The sequence below is a fragment of the Chaetura pelagica genome, unplaced genomic scaffold (genome assembly GCF_000747805.2).
Source record: "Chaetura pelagica isolate M959 unplaced genomic scaffold, ChaPel_1.0 scaffold107, whole genome shotgun sequence".
Classification (NCBI taxonomy): Eukaryota; Metazoa; Chordata; class Aves; order Apodiformes; family Apodidae; genus Chaetura; species Chaetura pelagica.
Genome location: NW_009953979.1, coordinates 1508613 through 1521644, shown reverse-complemented (window position 1 = coordinate 1521644; position 13032 = coordinate 1508613). Strand labels below are relative to the sequence as shown.

The window sequence follows — 13032 nt, the reverse complement described above, 5'->3', positions numbered from 1 at the left end:
AGCCTGAGGAAACAGATTTCAAGGGGCCAAACCTCTTCTGTTCCCTGGGATTTGGGCCTGACCTGCCCAGACCCACCCAGGGATGTAACCCTGCAAGGTCACACCCTGGGGAGTTTTGCTCCTGCTTTCCGGCTGCCAGATTTTGGATACCAGAGAGATTGGGTTGTGGGACGATACTGTTTATATGTACAAAATTACAAACAAACAACAAAAAAACACCCAAACACCTCAACAAGCACCAGGATAACATCTCTATGTATCTCAACTCACTCTGCCTGCCTACATGATCCCTTCATCAATGGGGGTCACAGCGATCCAGGAGCAGTATCAGATTTTCCCAGTCACTTAATTCACTTTTATAAGGGAAGCTGAGCCTCAGCACACGGTCCTTAAAAAGACAGCTGTGGGTCATGGCCCATGATTATCAAAAATGCAGAGGAAAAAAAAAAACAAAACAAGGAAATGTCTGCCAGCCCCAGCATGGGGAGAAAGGCAACAGGACAATCTGGCTCTGTGGTCCGATACCAAGTGCAAGACCCCACTAGCAATGCTGGTGTAGATGGGACAAACATGACAGGAAAGCAGCAGCAACTGGAGCTGGATAAATATATATTTTAAAGGATGAAAGTCAGAAAACTAATTCCCACCAGGCTCGATGGGATTAAAAAAAATAATTCTGAACTGTTTTGCCGAATTTGGGCCAGATGGTGGTGCTAAGGGAAAGCCTTTCCCAGTCCCCCCAGCTGCCTTTACTGGCAGAATCATTAAATACTAAAATAAAATTCCTCAAGCCTACTTTTGAAGGACATGGCGAGGGCCACAAGGTAGGTTTTCACAGAGCTAAGCAGACTTACAAAGCCTAAAATGAGAAGGAACACCAGGTTCTGCCTTAAAAATTCTCATAGTTTTCCTGATTGAAATGTTTTTGGTGTTTTTCTTCCTCTCAAATGCCTCCAAAAAATGATGTGCCAGACCCAACCGGAAGCCTGCACAGGCTCGAGCTACCGGCACGGTGTGACACAGCAAAGACCACATCCATGCAGGGAGAGAAAACCCCCGAGTCCTGCCGGAGAAGAAGCTCCTGCCTTGCTTGCAGCAACCCGACAGCATTTTCTTTTTTTAAAGCTATAATTGTTAACCACCCCTCTCCTTACAGGATACGAGGGATTTGCACTTTCTAGGTAGTCAAAGGACACACAAGAAGCCACCTCAACGCCTCAGCCCAGGCATGCTGCGACAGTCTGGGAGATTTTAGGGCTGATCTGGGAAATGCAGGAAGCTCTTTGGTCCCCAGATCACCTACAATCTCCTCCAAACCTCGAGGACGTGGCTTCCTTCCCTCCCAGTCCTGGCTTTTACTGTACAAAAGGAGATGTTCTTCAGGTTTAAAAAGAAAAAAGTTGGGAAAAGCTGTGTTGTTGTGTTTTTTTTTTAAAAAAAGAGCAAACCCAGCAGATGTACAATATACAGAAGGAGGAATTTACAGGCAGCTCTGGAGGTGTCTTCTGGGGTCGACAGGAGGTACCTCCAAGGTCCCTGGTTGCAGCAGTGAGGGACTCCGGCGCTCCCCAGGCGGGAGCAGGGGAGGGGACGCGGCACCGCGGTGCTGCGCTCAGTCCAGGAAGCGCTGGCAGGCTTTTTTCCACCGGCAGGCCGTGCACCATTGGTCCCGGTGCTCGATGCCATAAACCTTACGGCACTTTTTGGCTTCACCGCGGACTTTCCTGCCAGAGGGTGAAGAGAAGAAATAACGTTTACCCGCTCGTTGCAGAATTTTGGTCGTGTACTTAAGGGTGAGGCTCCGTAATGACGGGTCAGCATCATTCTGATGCTGATGGGCTCCACCTCCCTCACCCCTTCGGGCAGCAGGACCCTCACCTGGTGCCGATGGACACCCTGGGGGGTGAGGCGACGATCAGGTGGGACTTGAGCATGGGTGTTGGTGGCTGGGGTTCACTGAAGCTGAGCGACCGGCTCCGCACCTGCAGGGAATCGGGTGTCAAAGGACACACAAGACAACATGGTTCCTCTCCCCTGTGGCACCCCAGGTGCTGTGATGGGGCAGCAGGAGACACAGCTGCCCCCAGTCCACAAAACCAGGCTTTTAAAGTGGGGAGTGAGAAAACAGAGACAATGTCCCTATAGCTCCCAGCCCAACCCTATGCTCCAAAAGGATGAAGGGGAAACGCAAACAGGACTCACCGGTGAAAGGGATGGGAGAGTCGAGGTGGCAGTGGCCCAGCTGATGCTGGTGAAGATGTGGGGGGACACTGGAATTTGAATCGAGGGCAATGCCTGCAGGGAAAAAAAGAAGAAGTGTCAGCATTAGGCTTGGGGGATCCCTGTTCCCATGGGCATTCAGCTCCCTGAGACCAGCCTGGAGTACCCGCAAACTGAGCACTGGGGGTCCCTGTCCACCTCTTCTCCAGTGCCAGATCCTGATAACAGGGGCATGGCACACATGCTGTGTCATCCTTCGCAGGGACACAGCAGCTGCTTCTGTCCTACAATTGCTTTTGATTGCAATATCAAACCACATTTAGAATCATGGAATCCCAGACTTGTTTGGGTTGGAAGGGACCTCAAAGAACATCTAGTCCCAACCCCTGCATGGGCAGGGACACCTCCCATTGGACTTGGCTGCTCCAAGCACCATCCAACCTGGCCTTCCGCACTGCCAGGGATGGGGCAGCCACAGCTGCTCTGGGCAACCTGGGACAGTGCTTCACCACCCTCACAGCAAAGAATTTCTTCCTTAGATCTCATCTCAATATCCCCTCTTGCAGTTTGAAATTGTTCCACCTTATCCCATCACTCCATATCCTTGTCAAAAGCCCTTCCCCAGCTTTCCTGGAGCCCCTTGAGGTCCTGGAGCCTTCTCTGCTCCAGGCTGAACAACCCCATCTCTCTCAGTCCAGTCTTCAGAGCAGAGCTGCTCCAGCCCTTGCATCACTGAGGATGGTGTGTGTATGAGTATATTTTTGCACCTCTTTATACAGGCTTTTTGCTTTTAGATTATATTGCATCCATTCCCTGGGCTGGGAATGGATGTAAAGGCAGCTTATGGATATACCCTGTCCTTGCGACTCCAGACCAGTGCTTGGTTCTCAAGCAGCTCTTGGGACAAGGGTCACTGGCCCAGTGTGCCCATGGGGCCACAGCTGCGGGTGCTGTGCCTCAAAAGCTGGTGCCCTGGCGAGCCGTGCAGCGGAGCCAGGCAGGATCCTGCAGCGCCGCATTCCAGCCCCGTGTTATCTGCCGGCAGCAGGGCGTGTTGCATACCAACCGGGTAATTGCAGGGGAGCAGAGGCCAGCAGCTCCCCCCAGCCCGGAACGGCAGCGGCAGAAGCACGCAGGCCCTTCATCAGGCGTTAGCAAAGCCCGTTGCTCAAGGGCTGAAGGGCAGGGGACAGCACTACACCAAATGTGCTTGGCGCTGTGGAGGTGGCAATGAAACGTCCCTGCCGCAGCCCGGACTGGCAGAGCCAAGCGGATCATAACCTGCCTCTCCGCAAGGTTTCGGGAGGTGATGCAGCCCCTGGAGGTGCCTCCAGCTCACCTGGTAGGCATGATCAGCCTGGATGTGCCAGAAGGAGCCGGGGGCAGACTGGCTCAGGGCACTGCTGGCCAGGGTGGGCTCTAGTGCTGGTTGCTCCACCAGGAGCGCCTCCGGCTTCGCCAGGGATTGCTGGATGATGATGGGGGCGGATGCAGATGTGGGGCTGGTGGCAGCAGCCTCTGGCACCGGCTCTTCCTTCACCTGCACTTCAGTGTAGTAGAAATCCTCCTCCCGCTTCCGCTGGTCCGAGTCTGCACCATCCCTGCCAGGGTGGAAAGGGGTATGGTGATGAAAAGGTGGTGTCATTTCCATCGAAGTGAGAGCCCTCCACTGCCCTGGGAGAGTCACCTTGCCCTTCGAGGCAGAGTAGCTCCATTCCCAGGATCCAAAGCATCACACTGGCTGCAACTGACAACAGCCACTGCCTCCACAGCAGCACTTCACGCTTCCAAGAAAGATCAATACCTCTTCCAGGGCCTTTAAAAACACTGGCACATTGACCAGGCACCACTGAAAATCCAGTGCTCATTTCTAATAGAGCTCATTTAGAACAGCTGCAACTGAAACCCTGTGGTTCACCCAGCAGTAAACAGCCTCTGAAGCCTGTTTGCTTTAAATTATTTTCCCAGTGCATTTATCTGGCACTGCCTGGCAGTCCAGTGCTGCCCACTGCACCACAGCCCTTCTGGCCTCCCCCTTCCCAGAGCATTCACGTGTGCAAGGGAGGAGAAAAATCATGTGTCAGAAAGCATGGAAAAAAGCATGAGAAAACTGAGGTTGGGGTGAAAAGGGCAATGGGGCCACAGAGGGAGAGAACAGCAAAGCTGATCCCCTCACCCACAACCTTACCACTTTGTATTTTGGGGAGAATTCACAGGAGATCAGGACAGAGCAAAACTAACTGCTGAAGGGATGGGTGCCAGTGCCAACCCCAGTGGTGGAGCTGAAGCCAAAAAACACTGCTGCAGCAGGCACAGCTCTCAGGCTGCCAGCACTGTGAAACACATCTGGCTGGTGCCTTTCAGCCTCTGCCTGGGGGCTCACATGTAACCTGAACTCCTGCCGGTGCAAAATGTACATGTGAGCTGGGCTCTTGTGCCTCCCGGAAAGCTCTGGGCTCCCTGATTGTGGGGACACATGCAACAGTGGCTTCGGTGATACGGACTGCTTGACTGAGAACTGCCAAGTTCATTGCACAGGGGCCAGTAACTCCAATACTGGGGATATACACAGAATCCCAGACTGGTTTGGGTTGGAGGGTACCCTGAAGACCATCTAGCCCCAACCCCTTGCCACAAGCAGGGACATCTCCCACTAGACCAGCTTGCTCCAAGCCACATTCAACCTGATCCTGAACACTACCAGGGAGGAAGCAGCCACAGCTTCTCTGGGCAGCCTGGGCCAGTGTCTCACCCTATCAACCAAATCTCTAATCTACATGGTTTAAAACCATGACCCCTTGTCCTAGTGCTACATGCCCTTATAAAAAAGTCCCTCCCCAGCTTTCTTGTAGCTCCCCTTCAGGTACTGAAGGAATTGCTGTGGGGATTACAAACTGGGCAGCTCTGGTGGTCGGGCAGGGACTAAGGAGATTAAATCTTCGTCTTACCCAAGGTGCTGGGTCTTGACGTGCCGCTTGATGCCAACGATGGAGCGCAGAACCTTGCCGCAGCTCGGCCACAGGCACTTGTACATCACCTTCACAGAGTTCTGGCAGAAAGACAGCCTGTGTCAACCCCTGCCTGGTGGCACTGTCCCTTTCATGGGACATTAGCTCAGCTCGAGCCACCCCCGACAGTGCTGGGACCCCCTGCCCGCAGCAGCAATACCTTTCTCTTGCGTGGAGCGGGTTCGTCAAGGAGAAAGGGGTCAGAGTCGGTCTCGAAGCCATCGTCTGCTTGGGGGGAGCTCAGGGCCTCGATGGAGTACTTGGGGCTACCGGCAGGGTGGGGGGGCGAAGGGGTGGAGATGTCACTGCCCCCACTCCAGTGCCCACTGGTGGTGCTGCTGCCACTGTCCGAGATGTCACCGCTCTCCTTCCAAGGATCGCAGGCTGCCCGTGAGGCTGCAGGGAGGGGACAGGACCTGCCACCATCAGCTCAGGGACAACCAAACCTGCTTCCAGGGCAGAGACCAGCCCTGAGGCTGGATAACCCACAGCAACAGTTCCCCTCTATTTATTTATTTTTTAAAAAAACAACAAACCTCAGCAAGGTGAAGCCTTTGCACCTTTGCTCAGCACCACCTGTCAATTATTGGTCGTTTATCCCTTTTTTCCCCGCCCCATCCTCCTTGGCATCAGCACAATCCCGTGGGCACAGCCGGCACACGGCGAGCAGCCAGCACCAGGGGCACACACATTTCCCACGGCTCCAGGCAGCTATTTTTATCCCTCTGTCTGCATTTGACTCCTCGGGAATGAAACTGCCTCTAAAAAAAGGAGCAACTGGGCAGTGCTCCCTGGCCCGGGACTCCTGCACGGGGCTCCCCAGTCCCCAGGACGGCTGTGGAGAGCAGGGTCACTTCTTCCCCTGTGCTGCTCAGGGTGTCCTGACTTGCTCAGCACTGACACCCATGGGCTTCACCATGACCCTAGTGCTGCCCCCCAGCCAACTCCAGCCCAGCACAGTCCCTGTACTGGCACCCATTTGTCACCCAGCAAAGCACCTCTGCAGTGAGCAAAGCCTTGGCACTGAGATTTAAAGGGTGCAGCATATTTCTCTTCTTTTGTTTCAGATGTTGTTATTTTAACAAATACATGCAAATATTTTAAATGCACACTCACAGGGGATGCCGCTCTCGCCAGCGGGAGGGCTCTGCACCACAGGGCTGCAGGAGAGGCTCGTCAGCACCATGGCTGCCACCATCTCATCCATCTCCACTGTGGCATCAGCTTTCCTGCACCACGAGGGGAGAGAGGTGAAATGAGCAGAAGAAAAAGGAAACAAACATCCTGGGTACAATCTGAGGAGTGACCCAGCACCCAAAGGGCAGCACAACCTGCAGCAGCAGCACAGGATACCCCCCACACCTCCCTCCATAAACTCCAAGTCTTTTTTAAGTCATTGGAAAGGATGTTTTCACTCCATTTGGAGGAAAATAAAATTTTAAATCCCCTCAATCCTAAATTAAACCACCCTTTTGATAATCCCGCTCTGAGAAGGCAAATATATCCCCAGTGTCACCACTCTCTCCATTGGTGTAAAACCAAGTGTGAGTGCTGCCAGAGCTGTTAAAAGCCCCTCTCCTGCCTGACTACGGTACCACCAGCCAAAAGCACAAACCTCTTGGGTACATCAATATTGCTGGAGACAGATCTCTGCAGTGCCTCGGCCGGACCAGGACCACCAGCCGTGGGCAGGGCCGGGGGCTGGAGCGCAGCTGGCTGCACATCCTGCACCCTCCAGCAGGTCTGGAAGCCCTGCTCTGGCAGCAGCACCTTCACCTTGTCACTCAGTGGGTTGTGCTGATCCACGAGGCTGGTGCACTCCTGCCCGTTGTAAGTGACGAGGACCTGAAAATGGCACGAGGGGCAGTTTGTCAGCATCACCCACCACCTCACTGCTCCTGGGAGATGTCCTGCCATAGCAGAAGCAAGACTTTGCACACCACAGGATCCCACCTTCTCCTCCTCCCACAGCAGAGGGAGCCACAGAGGGATTTAGGATGAAGGCAGAACCTGTCTGGAAGGGACTGGACTTCAGACTGCTGTCACAGCAAGCCAAAGAAATGGCCAAGGTTCACCTCAACCCCACCACCAAGAGATCTGCTCTTCCCAGGCACAAGCTCCCCAACTCCAGCAGCCCCAAGCTGAGGGATTTCCTGAGGTGGTATCAGTCACGTCTCTGAGTGTTGTGACTTTGGGTGGACTTTTCTCCAAGGAATTTATCTGCTATGCTTTATTCTCACGTCATCCTGCTGCAAGGACTCCCATAGCTATTACACATCCTGGCCAAGTACACAGATAAAAGGATTAAAAACCAGAGGGGGATGGGAGAGCAGAGGTTCCCTGGGCTCTGAATTCACACCTTGGCTCCTCCAGTCCCAGCTCCTTCAGGCAGGGAAGGAGATGTGCAAACCTCACCTCCTCCTCCACAGTGTCCCAGACTTCTTCTGATGGGCAGTTTTCCACCATCACCACCCATCGGCCTATTTCTGTTGATGGAAAGGTATCTGTGTCAAAAGACACTACATGTGTCTCTGGCTATTTATAGGAACAGGAACATCTCTTTATGGAAGTCCCAGGGGGGTTACAGCAAGAAGCGGATACGGGATGGACACACGCACCCATATCCTAACTGGGGAGGAGCTTGCGAGTCCATCTCAGGTGGGACCTTTGGCAGAAACAGTGGGTTGGAAAAAGCCACCCATGATGGGACCAGGGTTAAGGAGATCAGTACAAGTGCACAGAAGACCCTGACCTCGCTCTGAAAACAAGGAGCAAGGATTCCCTGTGAACCACACCGCTATTTTTATGCCACTCCCAGCAGCAAAGCAAGAAAGCCAAATCCTCCACAGCAGAGCATGTAGGAGAAAACAGCTCTCACTGTCCTGTGGTTAATTAACACGGGGCAGGAGAAGCCAGAAAACCGAAGAGGGGCTTAATTTACACTCTGTTTCACAAGCTTTGCCCAGAAAAGGTTTTACGGTTCTGCAAGTAGCAGCCTAGAAACAAGCTCTGCACCAGCAGCTCCCGGGCTCCCCTCAGGCAGGGCTGCTTGGCCAGGCACTAATGGGAATCTTCCCGCTGGGATCGAAAATGAGCACTGCTCCCTGCCCCAGGCAGCATCCCAACCAAGGCATGGCCCTCCAAAGCATCAAAAGCCTACAGCACAAGGAACACCAGGGTCTAGCAGGACTAGATGTCCACTCTAGATGAGCCATCACACCTCACTCTTCCCCAAGACCTTATTCATCACATATGTCCACACAATCCACCCTCAACCATGCAGCAAAAAGCTGTTGCAGACTGAGCTCTGAGGCATGACCCATGACGCTCACAGCCAGCGTGGCTGAGCTGGGGGATCCTTGACATTTGCCTTCAGATGTTGATGTGGTTTATGGGGAGATAAGACAAGTTCATGGCAGAGAAGTCCACAGGGAATCAGTAAATGTATAGAACCCATCTCCCTTGGCATTAAACAGCTGGAGAATACCAGAGGGAAGCATCAGCTCTTCTAACCCTCTTCTCTAGACAATTTTTGCTAGGTCTGGAGATATCTCCTGGAAGAGCTGGATCTCTGCTTGAACTGGTATGGTCCAAACCCATCAGGCACAGCCAGGGCCAAGTGCATACTAACACCAACACCCATTAATGGCTCTGGGTAATTACACATCCCCACTGCACCTTGCATTAAGAGAGCCTCAGGAGTTTTTGTTCCCCACTGGAGCACATCCTACCAGCCAAGGACACTGAGAGCCTCCTGACATACCTGCTGCCCGGCACAGAGCTGCTGGTGGTTGGGGCTGGGGATCCTGGGTGCCTGGCTGCCCTCCTCCACCGATGGCACGCAGGGTCCATCCTCTCGTGGCATCGCGTGGGCAGACACCCGGCTGAGGTCAGCCTGCAGGCTGGGGATCTGGGAGGCCACCAGCACCCCCTCGGCCAAGGCGCCAGGGGCAGAAACGCGGGTGCCAAGCAGGGAGCGCTTCCCCAGGCGCCTGGACAGCACACTCGCCATCTCGGACACGCTGCAGAAGAGAAAGACACGAGGATGTTACCTTCAGTGCTGGATTGGGATGTTCAACCTGTGCCTTCCCCTCATGGCCACCCTGGGAGCCAAGAAAGCAGCTCTCTGCTGCCCCAGCAGCCTCATGCACTTGCTGGGTGTCTCAGCTCCCAGATACCGAGACACCTTGGGAATATGGGGACAGCAGCATGCCTCAGATCCTCCCACCCTGCAGATCTTTACTGCCATTTCTCAGCCCCTCTAGAGAAAAATCAGGAGATCAGTCAGCCCAAAGGAAACCCAGAGGATTTTCCCAGCTGGGAAAGCCCTTGAAGCTCACGCCTCCCTCTCGAGCTGTCACCAGCACACACTCTGAAGGCCACCGCAGCTATTCCTGCCTGTCATGCTGAAACCTGCCATTGGTTCTCTTCAACCTTGACCTCTAGGCTTGGGCCCATGCCCAATGCAGTCCTGTAACTTCCCTGCCCTGGCAGGGGAGGAAAGCTCTCAGGCAGCAACAGCCAGCACCCCTTGTCAGCCTACACCCCAATGCTCCCCTTTTTCAGAAACTCTTGTGCTTCTGGGAGAGGTTTCTCCATGCTTGCAGCTCATCCCCAGCATTCCCAGTCTGGCCTGGGAGTCCTGGCAACAGATCAGGAGCATCCTCCTGCGCTGCTTTGTTAGAAAAGGAAGAATGTGGAGCATTTTTATAATAAACTGTTACTCTGTAACTATCTTTAACCTATTTTTGCCCCCAAAATAGCTTCCTTTTCCTCTGACATAGGCTTTTCTTGTGTTGGTGTAGCTCTGCTAGCAAACCTATCCATGCCTGACTCACTTCTCTGGGGTTGTAGATTTCAGTGCTGTTTTAAAAGAAACAAGCATTTTCATGTTTCCTCAAAAGCCAAGTGACACCCACGTATGGGGACAGACAATATACCCAGCTCTAATAAATCTGACAAAATCCCACAGCACTTGCTGTCCTCCTCCATCCCATCCTCTTCCCAAAGCCTCCTCTGCTGCAACATCCCCTCCGAGGGGTGCAATAAGTGAGGACGCACATCACAGTGACACCAAAGGGTGACTATGCCTGGGGTTCAGGATGAGGGAGAAGAAGGACGAGGCTTAGTGCACTGCCATGTCTCAGCATACAAAACTGTCACATTTACCACCCTGCCTGGCCTTGTCAGTGAGCGTTACCCAGCTGGCAGGGGCTTCGGGTGTTTATTGGGTGTCTGGGTTGCAGCATAACACGAGCTATGAACAGCCCAAGGAGCTTGTGCAAGATGGGATTAACCCCAAGCCTCTGGGTGCCTGTGCTCGGACCCTCCCCTCCTCACTTAGGGTCCCTGCAAGAGATGCTCAGTTCCCCAACATGAGACAGCAGCATTTCAACAACAGATCAGATACTTATATTTTAACCTCCGATTTATGCGACGCTGTCTTGCACACTATCTCAGATGAGAAAAGCTTCCTGAGGAAGGAAAGGGGAGCTTGCTGCTCCTCTCGACCTTTGGCTGTCCTGGGAAGGGCTACTCCAAACCACATCCCACTTCAAAGGACACCCAAAATTTACAAGAGGTTTTATGAATAACCGTACACATTCAGCTTACTTCGTCCTCCCCCCAAAATCCTGTGCCCACCCCCCCGCTCCAGAGTAGAAAATTAACAGCTATTTAGGAGTCATAAAGAACAGAGCAGAAATAATAGGATAGGGTGTGAAATAAATAGAGGCGTGCCAGGGAGAGGACCTCGTGCCAGTTTGTTGCCGTTGCTGCCACAGCAGGATCAAAGAGGCCGCGGTGGCTGGTTGAGCAGAACCGCTCCCCCGGCTTCCCACTCATCTTGCCCTGCCCGAGGAACACACCAGGGACTCTGCAGCACACAGGCATCACTCGGGGATGCTCCGGACCCTGCTCTGTCTGATAATGTCATTTTTCCCCACACTGCAACATGTTTTCTGATGAGTACAAGTAACCTGGCCAAGCAGCTCTGGTCCCAGATTTCCTTATACACATATGGGACTTTATTTCACATCTGAAAGGAGACCAAAAAGGCTGGAAGGAGGGGACAACACAGCAGTTTGCCTCAAATCCCAAAGCAAAGCTGCGGCAAAGACACTCCACCTCACCGGCAGGAATTAACCACCAGACGACGTTTCCTTCTGTATCACCTTAAAACCTTGCTATCGGATATTCAGGGCACCAGGATTTGGGAACTGCCTTTCCAAGGGCTCGGGGAGTCGATAACAGTGCCACTGGTGTCGCCAGGGAATAGAAAACGGCGCCAAATCTCCGCCGCCGGCCTGACGGTCGGCGCGCGCCGGTTTCCAGGCAGCATCTGGCCAGCAGCCAGGTGCAGGGAAGGCAGTGCCAAAGGTGGGAGCTGCTTCTCATTTCCTTCGGGGTTTCGTTTCTCCTTCCCTTTCCTTCCCCCTCCCGTCCATGGGGGGAGCGGCAAGGAGGAGAGAGGCACGCTCCGCAACCAGAGAAAGGAAAACCCTCCCAACACGCCAAAAGGCGTTTCTCGGAGCCGCATCTGCTTCCAGCAGGCCTTTGAGCGCCAGATCCCATGTCGGCGCTCAACCCATAGCCGAGGCTGACGCACCAACGCCGAAAAATCCACCCCGCTGTGCCCCAAGACACAAAGCAAGAAGAGGAGCAAGAGCAGGGAGGGCGTCAGCGGCGCAGGCGGAGCCGGGAGGCCACGCAGCCGCCGGGAGCCCTCCCAGCTGTTAGCAATCACGCACCGCAGGGGTCAGAGCCGGCACAGATCCCAAATTACTTCTTGCTCCAATGCCGGGCGTGTATTCTGGACGGCGTTTTTTCCAGCTCTCGCTGGGGAAAAAAAAACGTCAGCTCTCTTGTGCCTACCGGCGTTGCCCCTGCTGCCGGCAGAGCAAAGGCCGGGTGGAGGCTTTGGGAAAGCAGGCACCTCGCTCTGCAAATGAGGAATGCAAGTGGGGAAGGTCAGGGGGCCGTGGCAAAGCAGGGAGGCTGCCCCAGCGCCCACCCCGGCTGCTGTTTGTCCAGGGTTTGCTGGGAGAAAGGCAGCTCCTGCACCCACCGTGCTGTGCCAACCAGGAGCACCAGCACCAATCTGCTCCCGAGAGAAAGTGCAATTACAGCACACTCCATTTTTTTTTTAGGAATAAATGCTGGTGGGTTCCTGCAAATCGAGCCTAACTCGTGCCACAGATCACCATGCCACAGATCAGCTGCACAGTCCGCAAAGTTCCTGCTATAAGAGACCCTAAATGATGCAAGAACTGATAATAAACCCATTTTTCATCTTCTCTCCCAGCCTGCAGTTTTCAAGCAGCCCCTTCTCATGCCAAAACACCTCCAATCCCTTTACAAACCGCATTCCGGCCCCATGCCTATCTGCACATGTGACCAGGAAACAAGATCTCTGCACGGAATAGTTTGCAAAGTTTGGGCCTTCGTTAAAGAAGTAAGAAGGATCTACTGACCCTAGGATGGAGCCAAACCCACCCACGACCTAACCCTCACGGACAATAATAGAGCACAACCGATTTCCCAAAGAGTTTCCTCCTAAACCCACCTCAGTGCTTGCCACTTGGCTTCTGCCCATGGACGTGTCACCGCGGGGCTGCACTACGAAGGGCTTCCAACCCTCACCCCACCATTTCACCTGCCCCAGCATTTGCCTCTGGGCGATTCCAGAGGAAAATGCTTTTTTTTTGGGGGGGGGGACCCCCGCCTGCCTAAAGACGCATTTTCCAGCACAGGCAGCAATGCCGGCGCAAGCAGAGCGACTTCCCCAGGCACGGCGGGACGGTGC

The 13032-nt window shown here is 53.8% G+C and overlaps 1 protein-coding gene across 1 annotated transcript; it reads right to left on the bottom strand.

Moving 5' to 3' along the window:
* Nucleotides 1-1612: 1612 nt before the first annotated feature.
* Nucleotides 1613-9240, bottom strand: ZNF395 (zinc finger protein 395). The gene is made up of 10 exons (XM_010002181.1): nucleotides 8992-9240; nucleotides 6947-7073; nucleotides 6844-6892; nucleotides 6345-6457; nucleotides 5389-5624; nucleotides 5169-5269; nucleotides 3560-3821; nucleotides 2203-2295; nucleotides 1879-1982; nucleotides 1613-1724 (listed from the first exon to the last, which is right to left on the bottom strand). Exons 1-10 carry the CDS (start codon nucleotides 9238-9240, stop codon nucleotides 1613-1615), a joined length of 1446 nt encoding a protein of 481 aa, XP_010000483.1.
* Nucleotides 9241-13032: the final 3792 nt, after the last annotated feature.

What these genes read in the sequence shown, in the direction of transcription:
- ZNF395 (XM_010002181.1), bottom strand. Translation starts at nt 9,240, where the DNA reads ATGGCGAGTGTGCTGTCCAGGCGCCTGGGGAAGCGCTCCCTGCTTGGC. An exon ending in CCGCTCCACGCAAGAGAAAG is followed by an intron (nt 5,270 to 5,388) that starts GTATTGCTGCTG and finishes TCTTTCTGCCAG; the next exon opens with AACTCTGTGAAGGTGATGTA. An exon ending in CTCTCCCATCCCTTTCACCG is followed by an intron (nt 1,983 to 2,202) that starts GTGAGTCCTGTT and finishes GATTCCCTGCAG; the next exon opens with GTGCGGAGCCGGTCGCTCAG.